Source organism: Taudactylus pleione, unplaced genomic scaffold (assembly GCF_031769625.1).
Source record: "Taudactylus pleione unplaced genomic scaffold, aTauple2 ptg000377l, whole genome shotgun sequence".
NCBI classification, from domain to species: Eukaryota; Metazoa; Chordata; class Amphibia; order Anura; family Myobatrachidae; genus Taudactylus; species Taudactylus pleione.
In genome coordinates, this window is record NW_028284778.1 from 5,556,806 (window position 1) to 5,574,199 (window position 17,394).

General features: G+C 40.5%; 1 protein-coding gene across 1 annotated transcript in view; it reads left to right on the forward strand.

Annotated features, from left to right (window-relative positions):
• The window catches only part of LOC148508074 (uncharacterized), a 97,857-nt gene that overhangs the window by 13,117 nt on the left and 67,346 nt on the right, over positions 1–17,394 (forward strand). The window contains exons 7-8 of the mRNA XM_088445071.1: positions 3,045–3,776; positions 7,410–7,518. Of these exons, the coding sequence (XP_088301197.1) occupies positions 3,045–3,776; positions 7,410–7,518 (841 nt within the window). The remainder of the gene's footprint in view (positions 1–3,044; positions 3,777–7,409; positions 7,519–17,394) is intronic.

Below are 17,394 nucleotides of genomic sequence, written 5' to 3' on the forward strand. Positions count from 1 at the left end.
GTCAGCAAACCTAGCAATAATACATGTGGGCGTTGTCTGGACCTGCTTCACTGCAATAATAGGCGAAGCAGATCCAGACATTAACCGCAGTTTTTGTTAAAATTTTACCTTACCAGCTCAGATTATGTTCAAATTTGGTATATGGAGAGTATATATGTAGTCTAAAAAAATTACAACATTTTATTTAAATTTCTAATGCCGTTTCCAAAATATGGCTATGTAAAGTTTTCAAAAATCTGTCAAAAACTTACAACTAGCATATTTTCAAATTGCCATAGCAGCTCTCCTAATTAAGGTAAAGAGGAGGGGGTAGTGTAATTTTACTGTGCTTTTTTATGCACTTTCCTCAACACACTATGTTTTATGCGGAAACACTTTTTTCAAATTCAAACTGAAATTTTTGATAATGATTATCTCAAAAAGTGCATCGACAAAAAAAGTTTAAAAATTTTGGGAAATAGTCTATACTAATGTTAAATGTTTAAAATATTTAAAAGTGGTAGGATAATGGGTTCATAGTTAAAAATAATTTTAAACAGGAGTAGGCACTACGTTTGAAAAAATCAGGGCCTACTTTTAAATCTAATTATATGATGAAACAACTAAAATTAGCCCAACACTCAATATTTAATTAAATGTAAATTCTCTTAATTACAGTATATTTTTAGCATGTCTGAGATAGTGAAACCTTTGATTTTTGTTGGTTCAATGTACACAAACTTTGTTTAAGCCACAAAATTATTGAAAATATTGTATAAAATTACCTTCAGGCTGTGTGTATAAGGTGTATATGAATCAAATGCATTCTGTGTTTTAGATTTGGGCCCTTTTTCTAAAACATTTCATTATGGTATGCAAATATTCCAAAATACGGAATATTCCGATATCCAAAATACCCTTGGTCCCAAGCATTTTGGATATGGGAGACTCAACCTGTATAGATATTACATATCCTCACAAGTAGAGATTGTCAAAAAGTAATTAAGAGAATTTACATTTAATTAAAATATTGTAGGTCTAATTATAAAAGTTCCTATCTGACTTTATTAACTAAAAACAATGAATATTGCTTGCAAGAAAATAAATAATGATCTTCAATAATGTTAATGCATTGTTTATGAATCATGCTCATGAATCATTGTTCTCATGAATCAATGGTCAGGAATCATGTTCAGTATTACAGGCCAGTTTGTAGCATGTCCGTGCAAGCTCTTGACAAGTTATTACACTGCACCCAGTCAGTGCCCCCCCCCCTCGCAATACCTATTAGTCTGTGTCTGGAGTCAGTTATAAGAAACATTTCACACACTTGTGTAGTCACAAGCTAGACTTCCATGTTGAGGCCAAGCGCATGGGAAAGGCCCCTGTGATGGAGTTGGCGGCTCAGTCAAGAGACTGGCAACCAGAGCCAGCCTACAACGTCCATATGAGAACCAAATCCTCACACCTCTCCAACTTTATGAATGGGCAGTAGAAAATATATCTGGAATTAAATTGACGTTCACAACGCAAGAAGACTATATTGAGTCTAAAACATTTTTGTATGATAATTTCAGCCAGTCAGTAACTATTCAGGAAATATATAAAGGGTTTTAACAAGGTAAAGGAAGGAGACATTCTTCAAAGAAAGAGAAGTATTAGAACAAGAGGACATGTTCTGAAACGGGAGGGTGGTAGGTTCAGGGGAAATTTGAGGAAAAATTACTTCACAGAAAGGGTAGTGGAGAAGTGGAATAGCCTCCCATCAGAGGTGGTAGAGGCTAAGACAGTAAATTTAAACATGCATGGGATAGACATAAGGATATCCTCCAGAAGAAGTAAGGGTTGAGGTAAAAATATGTTTAAAAATGGGGCAGACTAGATGGGCCAAGTGGTTCTTATCTGCCGTCAAATTCTATGTTTCTAGCACAACAGTATCATGCTTTTATACCTGTTGATTAAAGTACATAAAAAATATCTGTGAAAACCTTTTCTAATGCTACAACATCATCTACAGTATTCGTTACAAAATCTCTAGACAAACTCCAGTTGACACAAATAAATGGCTATGTATCCATTGTGTATAACAAGAAATGGTGGCTTGCTTATGTGATGGACAAGAATGAAGATGAAGACGAATTAAAAGTGACCTTCATCCAGCTGGACCTTCACCATCATTCTTCTATCCAAGGATGCCTGATGTACTATGGATACTTATAATTGATGTCTTATGCAAAGTCGACCCTATAATTCCAACTGGAAGAATTTATGTCATGTCTCCTGATGACACTTTAAAAACCACTGAGGCATTGTCAAACTATCTTCAGCTAACATTGTTGACTGACTAATAAAATGTCAAGTATGTCTATTCAACTTGATTTATATAATTAAACTAATGAAGCCATCAAATCTATTATTACCTATTACTACTTGTAATATACCCGGCTTTTTTTGAATAAACTACCTTGCTTTAAAATTATTTTTTTTAACTATGAACCCATTATCCTCCGACTTTAAAATTTTGACAAACATTAACATTAGTAAAGACTATTTCCAGTAATTTTTTTAACTTTTTTTTTGTTGACGCACTTTTTGAGATAATCATGATCAAAAATTTCAGTTTGAATTTGGAAAAAGTTTTTCCTGACAAAGGGCTCTATTTACTACAATCCGCATTGGTAATGTGACAAGTGCCCCGCGCATGCGCCGACCGGCCGCCGCTGCTACATGTCAGTTACTGAGTTATGCATTATACCGTGTAACATGTAATCCCTGCTATATGTGTAGTGCAGTTTACATGGCAGTTACTGAGTTATACATTATATAGTGTTACATGTAATCCCTGCTATATGTGTAGTGCAGCTTACATGGCAGTTACTGAATTATACATTATACCATGTAACATGTAATCCCTGCTATATGTGTAGTGCAGCTTACATGGTAGTTACTGAGTTATACATTATAGACTATAACATGTAATCCCTGTTATATGTGTAATACATTTTACAGCAACCTCATTATGGGGATATATTCATATTTACATATATTTATTTTATTCCCAGCAGATGGATGTAACAGCAGGAATATCTCAGAAGAATGTCTCATTTTGTCTACAGACTGTAAAATAGAAGATAACATCACACAGGATTCTCCTGGAGAAATACCTATTACACCCATTATGCATCCAGTACGTCACAGTGCACATACATTATCTAATCCCTCTAAACTTGAGCAATGTTCTCCTGATAACTCTCATACTGTTACACATAGTACAGCTTTTAGCGTTGCCACAATCTCTCCCTGTTCTATAGATGGCAAATGTTTTACACAGGACACACAGCTTATTACCTATCAGCCAGCTAAGGCCGGTGTGAAGCCACTTCCATGTTCTGAGTGTGGGAAATGTTTCATAAAGAAATCAGCTCTTGTTACACATCAGAGAATTCACACAGGTGAGAAACCATTTTCATGTTCAGTGTGTGGGAAACAATTTACACAGAAAGCAAATGTTACTAGACATGAAAGAAGTCACAGAGGTGAGAAACCTTTTCTGTGTGCTGAGTGTGGGAAACATTTTACAGATAAAATAACGCTTCTTACACATGAGAGACTTCACACAGGTCAGTGTGCTGAGTGTGGGAAATATTTCACACATAAAACTCCTCTTACACATCAGCAACTTCATACAGGCGAGAAGCCAGTTACGTGTGAGGAGTGTGGAAAACGTACACAGAAATCACATCTAGTTACACATGAGAGAAGTCACGCAGATGAGAAGTCTTTTTCATGTTTAGAATGTGGGAAAAGTTTTACACAGAAATCACATCTCGTTACACATGAGAGAAGTCACACAGGGGAGAAGCCATTTTCATGTCCTGAGTGTGGGAAATGTTTTGGGCAGAAATCACATCTTGTTATACATGAGCGAAGTCACACAGGTGAAAAACCTTATTCATGTACAGAGTGTGGCAAATGTTTTACACATAAAACAGCTCTTCTTACACATCAGAGAATTCACACAGGTGAGAAACCATTTCCATGCTCTAAGTGTGGGAAATGTTTTACAAACAAATCACATCTTGTTAGGCATCAGATAACTCACACAGGGGAGATGTAATATACATGTTCTGATTTAGAGAAATGATTGTAGTCACATCTTATTAAACAATTTTTCACACATATTTACCCAGGTGAAACTTTATAAATTGAAGGTATTTTTTGTAAAGAACAGTTTTTATTAAGCATATAATTTTTTTTTGATACAGGCTTTTCATTTTCCCCCCATATATAAATGTTTTAGATCAGGGGTGGCCAGACTTTTGGACTCGGTGATCTACTTTTAAAAGTTAAAACCTTTTGTGATCTACCGAGCCAAAAACAGGGGCATGGTATGCAAAAAAAAAGGGGGCGTGACCTCACAGCGAGGGGTGTGGGGGTCTGTCCTGGCAAAATCACCCATAGCATCCCCAGTTCAAATTACTCCACACAACAGCACAATCTTATTCACATTACACCACATAGTAGTGTTCCTTATTCACGTTACGACACACAGTAGTGCCCCTTATATACAATGCCCACAGTAGTGCCCCATATGCAATGCTCACTGTAGTAGTGCCCCTTATTCAATGCCCCAGTAGAAGTGCCCCTTACGCAATGCCCCCGGTAGTTGTGCCAATTATGCAGTGCCCTATGTATTTGAGCCGCTTATGCAGTGCCCCCAGTAGTGCCCCTTATGATATGCCACCTGTAATGCCCCTTATGCTGTGCCTCCAGTAATACCCCTTATGCTGTGCCTCCAGTAATGCCCCTTATTATGTGCCCCCAGTAATGCCCCTTATGCTGTGCCCCCTCCGCTGTGCAGTACTTACCTGTCTTCACGCGTGTCAGCTCATGCCGCACCAGCTTCTCTCCGGCGTCTGTCTGTGCATGCCGCTGACTGAATCTAGCTAGATCCAGCCGGTGCGCAGGCTCACATGGCAGGAGACGCGGATGACGTCACCCGCGCACTGCATGACTGGGAACGCTAGCCTCTGAAGTGAACAGAGGCTTCTTTAGTCTCTGTTCACTTCAGAGACCAGCGTATCCCAGTTGCTGCAGCAGGTTGGGCGCGATCTACCGGCTGGAGCTCCGCGAGCTACCGGTAGATCGCGATCGACCTATTGGCCAGCCTTGTTTTAGATGGTGTTTGTAATACTGTGTATATTATATTCTTGTGTTTTTGTTATTTGTTTTTATTTTTCTTGTTATCCATTTTGCCAGATAATATCTATTGAGTGGATTGAAAGGAAAGTAACTTTGCAGCATGTATAGTAGTTTTTAGAAATGGATCATCCAAATAGTATACAAGAGTTTAGGAGGACATTAGGAACAGTGCTCAAGGAGGTTACTGGGAGTAAACTTCTGCAGACTAACATTAGGTCATAAGTTCTGAGAACTGACAAGTTCCTGCCATAAATATCCAGCCCCCAGTAGTGGTTCCCAAACTCTGTCCTAAAGGTACAGTCAAGGTTTAATGTTATCAGTGCTTATCCACTTGCTTGGTATGGTTGCATCTGAAGGAGGTTCCGCTTCTGAAACGTCGATGATGACGATTAAACTTCACAATTCTTCACCTTGATCTAAGTCTCTGAGTTCTGCTTTCATTGTACATGTTTTTTATAATATATATATATATATATATAAGTCAGGTGCATAAATATTGGACATTGACAGAATTTTCATATTTTGGCCTCTATTCACCACCACAATGGCTTTGAAATGAAACAAACAAGATGTGCTTTAACTGCAGACTTTCAGATTTAATTTGAGGGTAATTACACAAAAATCAGCTGAATGGTGTAGGAATTACAACGGTTTCTATATGTGCCTCCCACTTTTTAAGGGGCCAAAAGTAATGGGACAAACAATCCTAAATCTAACTTTCACTTTTTAATACTTTGTTGCAAATCCTTTGCAGGCAATTACAGCCTGAAGTCTGGAACGCATAGACATCACCAGACGCTGGGTTTCATCCCTGGTGATGCTCTGCCAGGCCTCTACTGCATATGTCTTCAGTTCCTGCTTGTTCTTGGGGCATTTTCCCTTCAGTTTTGTCTTCATCAAGTGAAATGCATGCTCAATCGGATTCAGGTCAGGGGATTGACTTGGCCATTGCATAACATTCCACTTTTTAGCCTTAAAAAACTCTTTGGTTGCTTTTGCAGTATGCTTCGGGTCATTGTCCATCTGCACTGTGGAGCGCCGTCCTGAGTTCTGAAGCATTTGACTGAATATGAGCATATAATATTGCCCGAAACACTTCAGAATTCATTCTGCTGCTTTTGTCAGCAGTCACAGCATCAATAAATACAAGGGAACCAGTTCCATTGGCAGCCATACATGCCCACGCCATGACACTACCACCACCATGCTTCACTGATGAGGTGGTATGTTTTGGATCATGAGCAGTTCCTTTCCTTCTCCATACTCTTCTCTTCCCATCACTCTGGTACAAGTTGATCTTTGTCTCATTTGTCCATAGGATGTTGTTCCAGAACTGTAATGGCTTTTTAGATGTTGTTTGGCAAACTCTAATCTGGTATTCCTGTTTTTGTGGCTCACCAATGGTTTACATCTTGTGGTGAACCCTCTATATTCACTCTTGTGAAGTCTTCTCTTGATTGTTGACTTGACACATATACACCTACCTCCTGGAGAGTGTTCTTGATTTGGCCAACTGTTGTGAAGGGGTTTTTCTTCACCAGGGAAATAATTCTTCTGTCATCCACCACAGTTGTTTTCCGTGGTCTTCCGGTGTTGCTGAGCTCTCCGGTGCGTTCTTTCTTTTTAAGAATGTTCCAAACAGTTGATTTGCCACACCAAATGTTTTTGCTATCTCTCTGATGGGTTTGTTTTGATTTTTCAGCCTAATGATGGCTTGTTTCACTGATAGTGACAGCTCTTTGGATCTCATATTGATAGGAACTGATTCCAAATGCAAATGACACACCTAGAATCAACTCCAGACCTTTTACCTGCTTAATTGATAATGAAATAACGAGGGAATAGCCCACACCTGTCCATGAAATAGCTTTTGAGTTGATAGTCCCATTACTTTTGGCCCCTTAAAAAGTGGGAGGCACATATAGAAACCATTGTAATTCCTACACCGTTCACCTGATTTGGATGTAATTACCCGCAAATTAAATCTGAAAGTCTGCAGTTAAAGCACATCTTGTTTGTTTAATTTCAAAGCCATTGTGGTGGTGAATAGAGGCCAAAATATGAAAATTCTATCAATGTCCCAATATTTATGCACCTGACTGTGTATGTGTAATACATATATATATCAATGATCGCATTTGCAATGCGAAATGGGCGCCATATTAGCACCCATGATCGTATTACAGGACGCGTTCATACCACCCTGATGTATGAATTTGCACCCGCAGGGACCGGGGCTTCGAATGGCGTCCGTCTCTGCAATGTGCCAGTGGTTACTTTACTTCTGTGCCGGAAATCCTACGTGGTCTACAGCAGCTTACGCCATCTTCAGATGGCGTAAGCTGTGGGCATCAAGGCATTCCGGAACTTGATAAATCTGACAGCATCGCATCCCCCATAGAAACCTGTTGGTGTTGCAATGCCAGCGGGAATGGAGGGACATAATACATTAGGGGAACACTTAATATTTGCGGCTATACCCCGAAAACGGGTGTTTTCGGGGAATACACCACAAATATTGAATAATAAATGGGCCCCTATATATTTTATTGGACCATCCCGACTTCTATCTGCCACCCTCCCCCCGCACCACCACGGCTCCGTACCCACAGATCCATCCCGTCTTTCCTTCCCTTATTCGGCAATGTGTCAAGTGTCAATTATATACAGCGGGTAAAATAAGTGTTGAACAGATTAACATTTTTCTCAGTAAATATATTTGTAATGGGGCTATTGTAATGAAATTTTCACCAAATGTCAGCAACAACCCATGCAATCCACACATGCAAAGAAATCAAACCATAGATGTCCATACATTAAGTTATGTGTAATAATGTCAAATGACACAGGGAAACAGTATTGAACACGCTTACTGAAATGTAAGCTTCAAGACGCCTCCTGTATGGAGAAGCTAGTCGCATGCATTGCTCAGGTGTGATTTTGGCCCATTCTTCCACACAAACAGTCTTCAACTCATGAAGGTTCCGTGGGCCTCTTCTATGAACTCTGATCTTTAGTTCTTTCCATAGATTTTTAATTGGATTCAAGTCAGGTGATTGGCTGGGCCATTCTAGCAGCTTTCTTTTCTTTCTCTGAAACCAATTGAGAGTGTCCTTGGCTGTGTGTTTGGGATCATTGTCTTGCTGAAATGTCCACCCTTGTTTCATCTTCAGCATCCTGGTAGATGGCAGCAGATTTTTATCAATGTCTCAGTACATTTTTCCATTCATCCTTCCTTCCTTCAACCACATGAAGTATGCCAGTACCGTATGCTGAAAAACAGCCCGATACCATGATGTTCCCACCTTCAAACTTCACTGTTGGTATGGTGTTTTTGGGGTGATGTGCAGTGCCATTTCTCCTCCAAACATGGTGTGTATCATGGCATCCAAAGAGTTCAATTTTGATCTCATCTGACCAGACTACGTTTTCCCAGTATTTCACAGGCTTGTCCAAATGTTGTGCAGCAAACTTTAAACAAGCTACAACAATTTCTTCAGCGATGGAGTCTTGCGTGGTGAGCGTGCATACAGGCCATGCCGGTTGAGTGCATTACTTATTGTTTTCTTTGAAACAATTGTACCTGCTTATTCCAGGTCTTTCTGAAGCTCTCCAAAAGTGGTCCTTGGCTCTTGGACAACTCTTCTGATAATTTTTTCACTCCTCTGTTACAAATCTTGTGAGTAGCACATGGTCGTAACCGGTTTATGGTGAAATTATGTTCTTTCCACTTCCAGATTATGGCCCCAACAGTGCTCATTGGAACATTCAGAAGTTTAGAAATCCTTCTGTAACCAATGCCATCAATAAGATTGCGAAGGTCATGAGAGAGCGCTTTCCTTTTACCCATCATGAGTTGTTTCTTGTGTGACACCTTGGTAATGAGACACCTTTTTATAGGCCATCAGTTGTGACTGAACCAACTTATATTAATTTGCACTAATTACTGATAGATTTCAGCTGGTGTCTTGGTTTTCCATGCCTTTTTGCACCTCCCTTTCTTCATGTGTTCAATACTTTTTCCCTGTGTCATTTCACATTATTACACATAACTTACTTTATGGATCTATGGTTTGATTTCTTTGCATGAGTTGTTGCTGACTTTTGTTGAAAATTTCATTACAAATAGCCCTATTACAAATATATTTACTGTGAAAAATGTTGATGTGTTCAATGCTTATTTTACCCGCTGTGTATACGAGGGTGAGTCAAAAATTATCCGCACTCTGGGGCTGATTCAGACCCGCTCGCAAGTGGGTCGATGTTTGCCCCCTGCACATGCGCCACCTCCGGCGTTCACGAGACCCGGGCAGCGACGGGCGCTCCGTCGCTCCGGGTCTCGCACCAAAATGGGCCGGCTGTCGATTGTGATTGACAGCTCGTCCCATTTTAGAAGCGGGCAGGGGGGGTGGCTACACAAACGGAGTGAGCTTCCTGCTCTATTTAGGGCAGGAAGCTCACTGGGGCTTGCGGGAATGAGACCCTACCACAAGGGTCTCGTTGCAAGCCCGGATGGTCGCGACCATCACCTGGCCGCACGCAAAAGCTGTGGGTGGTCACCCACAGCTTAGCCAGCGGCCAGGAGGCCGGTCAAAAAAAAAAAAAAAAGGCTGCCCTGAATCAGGGCCTCTGGCTGTAGAATTAATTTTAATCAACCTCTAAAAAAGACAAAAACATTATTTTTTGACATAATCTCCCTGGTTTTTGAATCATGGCTGATTTGCAACATATTCCACTGTCACTCGTCTATCCAACAGAATCCGTTTACGTGCACGCTCAATGTTCTCATCAGTCGTGGACGGGCTCCTTCTTGGCTGACACCTGTGTGAACTTCTTTGAAATTCTCTATCCATTCATACACACTTCTTCGCAACAAAGCACTCCATACTGTACAGAAAGTCTTCGATAAATATCATCACTAGGCACACATTCAGACTACGAAAAAAACAAATCACTGCACACTGCTCTTCTGTCGCGCAAATCACAAGTGGGGCAGCCATTTTTTCTTGCACTGCAGTCACAAATGAACTGACACGTTCAAACCTGCAAAGCAGTGACTGGGGGAGACAGCGACCTAGTACGGAAATCGGCCAACAGAAGGATGTGTGTGTTCAATATATTTATTCAAAACATGCACAAGTAGGCAGACACTGTCTGCCTACTTCTGTGGCATCACAAGTTGGACAGAAGTTGGATGGTTTGATAAAAAATTTGTCTGGTTGGCTGGTCTTATGAAAAGTTGGTTAGATGTGTGGAGCACCATTTTAGTTAAGGTGTGTACACACGGTACGACTTGCAGGACGATATGAACGATAACGATATCGTTCATATCGTCCATTTTTGAGCCATTTTCAACCCCCGAACGATGGACGATGCCCGTGAATGCAGGTTAACCTGGTCGATATCGACCAGGTTAGCCTAGGTACTATAGGGACCCGCGATCGTTGATCGCAGGTCGTTATCGTCGTTTGGGGGTTGGTGCATGTGCAGGATGTTCAATATCAAACATCCAACACATGCAGGACGACCAGACAATGATATCTGATCGTTGTCTGATCGCTCCGTGTGTACGGGTCATTAGTAGCGTTCCCGCTAGGCTGTTTTAGCTGGGCGCGGCGCCCTGCCCTCCTTCTGGAGGGCAAAAAGCACCCTGCCCGCCAGAGGGAGGGCAAAAAGCTCCCTGCCCTCACAGCCTGCGGGTGCCGTCTTCACCCGCGGGTCGAGAAATGTGCGGTGACCCCGTCACCGCCGGAGAATAGACGCCGAGCGCATGCGCCCGGCATCTATTCTCCCTGTCTGCAGCGCTTGGGGGCTGCCCAGCATGTCTGTAAGTGCAGGGCTCGCCCCCAAGAGTGACGAAAAGGGGACGCGTCTTATAGACACGCCCCCTTTCCAATGGCCACGCCCCCTTTTTTGGGGGGGGGGGACACACAGAGGTGCCCTCTCTAGCTCCGGCACCCTGCCTGCCGTCGGAGCTAGAGTGAACACTAGTTAGACAGACAAGTTGGTCAGTCGGATGGTTAGAGGAAAGTTGGCCTGATGTATAGTGTAGGCCTCAAGTATCTTACTATGTTTTCCCAACTAGCTAGCTAGTTGCATGCAATTCACTGTGATGGAGTTGATGCAAACTAATGCTGGCCATACACTAGACCAACTATCATCTAACTAGTTGTTTACTTGGAATGAAAATCTGGTAATGTATGGAAGCAGATGACAATCAACCATTTGCTCCTAAACCCTGGACAATGGACAAAAACTGTCATTTAAATAAATTGTTTAAATCAAACATTTAACCAACTTGTCTGAACATCCATTTTCATCTGTTTTCCAGTGTTTGGGAGCAAAGTATGTGTATATATTGTATAATATCACTGGGCACACAGCCAAATGAGAGGAACATTGGCGGATACGGAGCCATGATGGTACACATACATATATATATACTCATATCTATATGTATGGGGCAGACAGGTAGCAGGTACATGAACCTGAATGCAAATAAAACCAGTTACTGGTGGGTGGAGCAGAACCCATGCAATACCAGCCTATAGCTATTGTTCTGCACTAACCGTAAAGACCTGGAGAGACTGCAGCAGCAGCTCTGATCCTCCGCCCACTTATCGTTCAGTTGGGGGAAAAGTTTCCTCTACACTAGAACGATTAGTTGGGCAAAATCAAACATGTTTGGTTTTCCCAACTAGTTGGACCAACTGTTTTTGGACATTTTCAGCGTCTGGGAGCAAACAAGTGACTATCCTTTGCTCCAACGCAGTAGACGATTATCATTCCAACCAGCCAACTAGTTGGCTGGTTGGAATGATATCGTTCTCGTGTATGGCCACATTAACTGATTGCTCTTGGAGGGCATGTTGTGAAATTGATTCTGTTAATTTTTAGCTTCAATGTATGATTTTAATATTACTATGATGAATTCAGGATTAATATTTGTAGTGATGTTACACTAAAGTGAATTTACAGAATATAGACACCACAGATAATGACTAAAGTGCTTCTAAGGGTCCTGGGGCTCCCTGGCAGCCTCACTCCTGTACAGTGTACTGTTACTGTGTTTTGCACATGGAGAGGAGCTGACTAGCTAGGATATTCCAAAAGGCACAGGAGTACAGTCAGGTGCATAAATATTGGGACATTGACAGAATTTTCATATTTTGGCCTCTATTCACCACCACAATGGCTTTGAATGAAACAAACAAGATGTGCTTTAACTGCAGACTTTCAGATTTAATTTGAGGGTAATTACATCCAAATCAGGTGAACGGTGTAGGAATTACAACGGTTTCTATATGTGCCTCCCACTTTTTAAGAAGCCAAAAGTAATGGGTCTATCAACTCAAAAGCTATTTCATGGACAGGTGTGGGCTATTCCCTCGTTATTTCATTATCAATTAAGCAGGTAAAAGGTCTGGAGTTGATTCTAGGTGTGTCATTTGCATTTGGAATCAGTTGCTGTCGACTCTCAATATGAGATCCAAAGAGCTGTCACTATCAGTGAAGCAAGCCATCATTAGGCTGAAAAATCAAAACAAACCCTTCAGAGAGATAGCTAAAACATTAGGTGTGGCCAAATCAACTGTTTGGAACATTCTTATAAAGAAAGAACGCACCGGAGAGCTCAGCAACACCAAAAGACTCGGAAGACCACGGAAAACAACTGTGGTGGATGACAGAAGAATTATTTCCCTGGTGAAGAAAAACCCCTTCACAACAGTTGGCCAAATCAAGAACACTTTCCAGGAGGTAGGTGTATTTGTGTCAAAGTCAACAATCAAGAGAATACTTCACAAGAGTGAATATAGAGGGTTCACCACAAGATGTAAACCATTGGTGAGCCACAAAAACAGGAAGACCAGATTAGAGTTTGCCAAACAACATCTAAAAAAGCCATTACAGTTCTGGAACAACATCCTATGGACAGATGAGACTAAGATCAACTTGTACCAGAGTGATGGGAAGAGAAGAGTATGGAGAAGGAAAGGAACTGCTCATTATCCAAAACATACCACCTCATCAGTGAAGCATGGTGGTGGTAGTGTAGTGTCATGGCGTGGGCATGTATGGCTGCCAATGGAACTGGTTCCCTTGTATTTATTGATGATGTGACTGCTGACAAAAGCAGCAGAATGAATTCTGAAGTGTTTCGGACAATATATGCTCATATTCAGGCAAATGCTTCAGAACTCATTGGACGGCGCTTCACAGTGCAGATGGACAATGACCCGAAGCATACTGCAAAAGCAACCAAAGAGTTTTTTAAGGCTGAAAAGTGGAATGTTATGCAATGGCCAAGTCAATCCCCTGACCTGAATCCGATTGAGCATGCATTTCACTTGATGAAGACAAAACTGAAGGGAAAATGCCCCAAGAACAAGCAGGAACTGAAGACATTTGCAGTAGAGGCCTGGCAGAGCATCACCAGGGATGAAACCCAGCGTCTGGTGATGTCTATGCGTTCCAGACTTCAGGCTGTAATTGCCTGCAAAGGATTTGCAACAAAGTATTAAAAAGTGAAAGTTAGATTTAGGATTGTTTAGTTTGTCCCATTACTTTTGGCCCCTTAAAAAGTGGGAGGCACATATATAAACCGTTGTAATTCCTACACCGTTCACCTGATTTGGATGTAATTACCCTCAAATTAAATCTGAAAGTCTGCAGTTAAAGCACATCTTGTTTGTTTAATTTCAAAGCCATTGTGGTGAATAGAGGCCAAAATATGAAAATTCTGTCAATGTCCCAATATTTATGCACCTGACTGTATATACAAGAATGTAAGGTAAGGAAGGTATGGGGGTGTTTGCGGCTGTGGCAGGTCCTGCGGGAGCGGGTGTGTTTGCAGCAGCCGGTCGTGTGTAGTCAGGGAGTTAACAGCGTCGGCAGGTCTGCCTGTCTGGGGTGGGGGGGGTGAGCGTCTACAGCAGCAGCAGGTCCTGGGAGGGAGGGGGGGAGTTAGCGTCGGCCAGCCAGTCCTAAGTGGAGGTACTGGGGGCTGCCTGTCTACCGTGGTAGCAGGTCCTGGAAGGTGTTGGCAGTGGCAGCTGTTCCGGTGGGGGCAAGGTGTTAGCAGTGGGGAATTATCGCTGACCTATGGACCTGTGCTATAATATATTTTGAATGAGGGCAAAGAAGTTTGAGATCCTGTGTTGAAGCTTGTACAGTAACCTAAGATAAGCATTGATCTACTGAATACAGTATAAGTACATATACTTTTCCTCACAAAAAGAAGAAAAGAATGTACTCTTTGTTGGCGCACTAAGAATAAATATAAAATATAATTTTTAATTCATTGAAATAAAATATGAATAAACTTCTAACGTGAAGTATGAAAAAATATGAATATTAAAAGAAATAAAACAATATTAAATAAATGTGTGTGTCATTATTATCCCAATAATACTAAGGGTATAGTTAACCTAAAATCCTCGTTGTTTTTATGCCTTCAATTTACACTGGGATCCTGATAAAAAGACAGGCAAACATTCCAGCCTGTATGAAATGATGTATCCAAAAATCGTAACTTGTAACTGTTGTACAGCAAAAAAACAACAACTGTACAATAGTTCTTTAGTAATCAAACAATGTTACAATTCCAGTAACCCCAAGTAAAATTATGCAACCATATCTTTGGCCAATAGGTGTCACTATTGTATAAATAATCATATATTGAAATGGCACTGATTGTTATAGATATAGTAGGATCGTAAATATAAATTATTAGTATTAACTCAGACTGGTGTCCCTTGAAGTCACTATCCTAAAATAAAACTATGATCCAATAAGGATTCAGTAATGTTGCTGTTAGTTTACAAACAACGCTTGATTCTACTTATATAAGGTGTATGCTAACAGCACCTAAAGAGCTGATAATTGAATCTGCTAAGTATAGATATAATTTAATCTAAGCATCACAGTGATTACTAGAAATATAGCTAGCATATGTTGCGCTCAAATATACTTCTGCTGCTCAACCCACTACAAATTGAAAGAATTCAGCATAAATCAATTGAAGTAGCGCATCAGTGCTATCCAAATAAATATATCCATTTAAGTCACTACTGATATGTATGTAGTGTCTGTATAGATCATGTATTAGTGACCTGCACAATGCTAGTCTTGATTGTATATATATATATATGTATATTGTGCGCTGTTGATTCAAAACAGCGCACAACTCAAGAAATACTATGTTTAATAGTGAACAACACAGAGATATCGTTAGAGTTACTATGTGCCACTGACATGATTATATTAAATATGTGCATATATATAAATTAAGCACAATTAATTCTCAGATAATGCACTGCTGACAGAAGCGCTGAATTTAAATGAATAGATAAAGTGTATGGCTCTTAGAGCAACATGGATGAATTAACAGTTAAGTTCCTGCTGATTTATTCCAATAATGACATATACCATGCATGTCCCATTGGATATCTGTATATATTAAGCGCTGTTTGTTCAGAGTAGTACATACGATTGAAAACGTACTAGTTTGTTCCACACGTTACATACACAGTACATTCCTCATTAACTATATATGTCTGTATGTTCAGCACTGTTTATTCCAGATGGTGCGCATTTGAGAAACACGCTGTATTCTAATTTGGACAGCGTGATAATGAAATGCAGAGTATCTAAACATAAATCATTTATTACTAACATGCACACTGCATCTCACATTAGACATAAATGTGTATCTCTGTTAAGCACTGTCAGTTCTGAAACTGGCGCTCTGTTAGTCAATGCGCTATAAATTGATGCCTAATATTAAAAAGTCAGCTCTCCAATACAGTACAAATAGTATGCCAGTTAAATTACTGCCAGCCTGATAATGTAGTAAAATCGATAATTAAATTACTACTGACATCCACATCATGTTCAGATGTATGGATCAAAAGTTTTAATGACCAAACAACATTGTGACACAACAAGGATAGGTATAACAATTAAATAGCTAATTTGCTCTGGGAGACACACATCAGAATAGTGAAAACTACTCCTTTGCCGACGTACGTTTCACATCTACAAGTTTTTTCAAGGCCTTGAAAAAACTTGTAGATGTGAAACGTACGTCGGCAAAGGAGTAGTTTTCACTACTCTGATGTGTGTCTCCCAGAGCAAATTAGCTATTTAATTGTTATACCTATCCTCGGCCTTGAAAAAACTTGCAGTACAACAGTTACAAGTTACGATTTTTGGATACATCATTTCATACAGGCTGGAATGTTTGCCTGTCTTTTTATCAGGATCCCAGTGTAAATTGAAGGCATAAAAACAACGAGGATTTTAGGTTAACTATACCTTTAGTATTATTGGGATAATAATGACACACACATTTATTTAATATTGTTTTATTTCTTTTAATATTCATATTTTTTCATATTTCACGTTAGAAGTTTATTCATATTTTATTTCAATTAATTACAAGTTATATTTTATATTTATTCTTAGTGCTCCAACAGCGAGGACATTCTTTTCTTCTTTTTGTGTTGTGACTCTTTATTGTCCTTGGCAGCACCCCCAACATCTGGACAAATAATATAATTTGAGAATTATTAAATTGGGGTTATTGTATTACTAAATCATTGATATCTACTGGTGCAAAAGTTTCCTTCTTGTCCCCTTTCCCTTTATACACATACTTTTCCTGAATGAACATACATTACATCCTTTTATTCAGAGGAATATACTGTTCACATAAGAAGATCAGGGATGTCCTGGGCACAAAGATTTTTTTTTTCATTGTACGGTGACCACATTTTATTACGTGTTACGCGTCACTATGTCTAGTGTCCTTTGTCTCATTTTGTGGTACTGTTGGGGGTGTTAGTGGCTGACAGTCTTAGGGTAGGTGTATGTGGTGGCTGGTCTGGGAGAATGATGGCCGCATATTGGTGTCTGCTTAGGGCCCTTATGGGGTCTAAAATCACCTCTGCCATGGAGAAAAATTAAGGAGGTCTCCTTTCTAGGTTAGGGACAACCTATGCATGCGGATACTCATAGGCAGACGTATAGCGCACACCAGTTCTGATTGCTGCTTCCACTGCGCAGATAGGAAGGTCACCTACATCGACTGCTGTTGCCTGCGCCACCTCAAGATGGACTGCTGCTGTACTGCTTTCCCTACCTGCCTTCAGGCTTCCAGCATGCGTGGCTACTCCCCCATGCACCTGGCGCTGCTCCACTGCACTTTTTGGT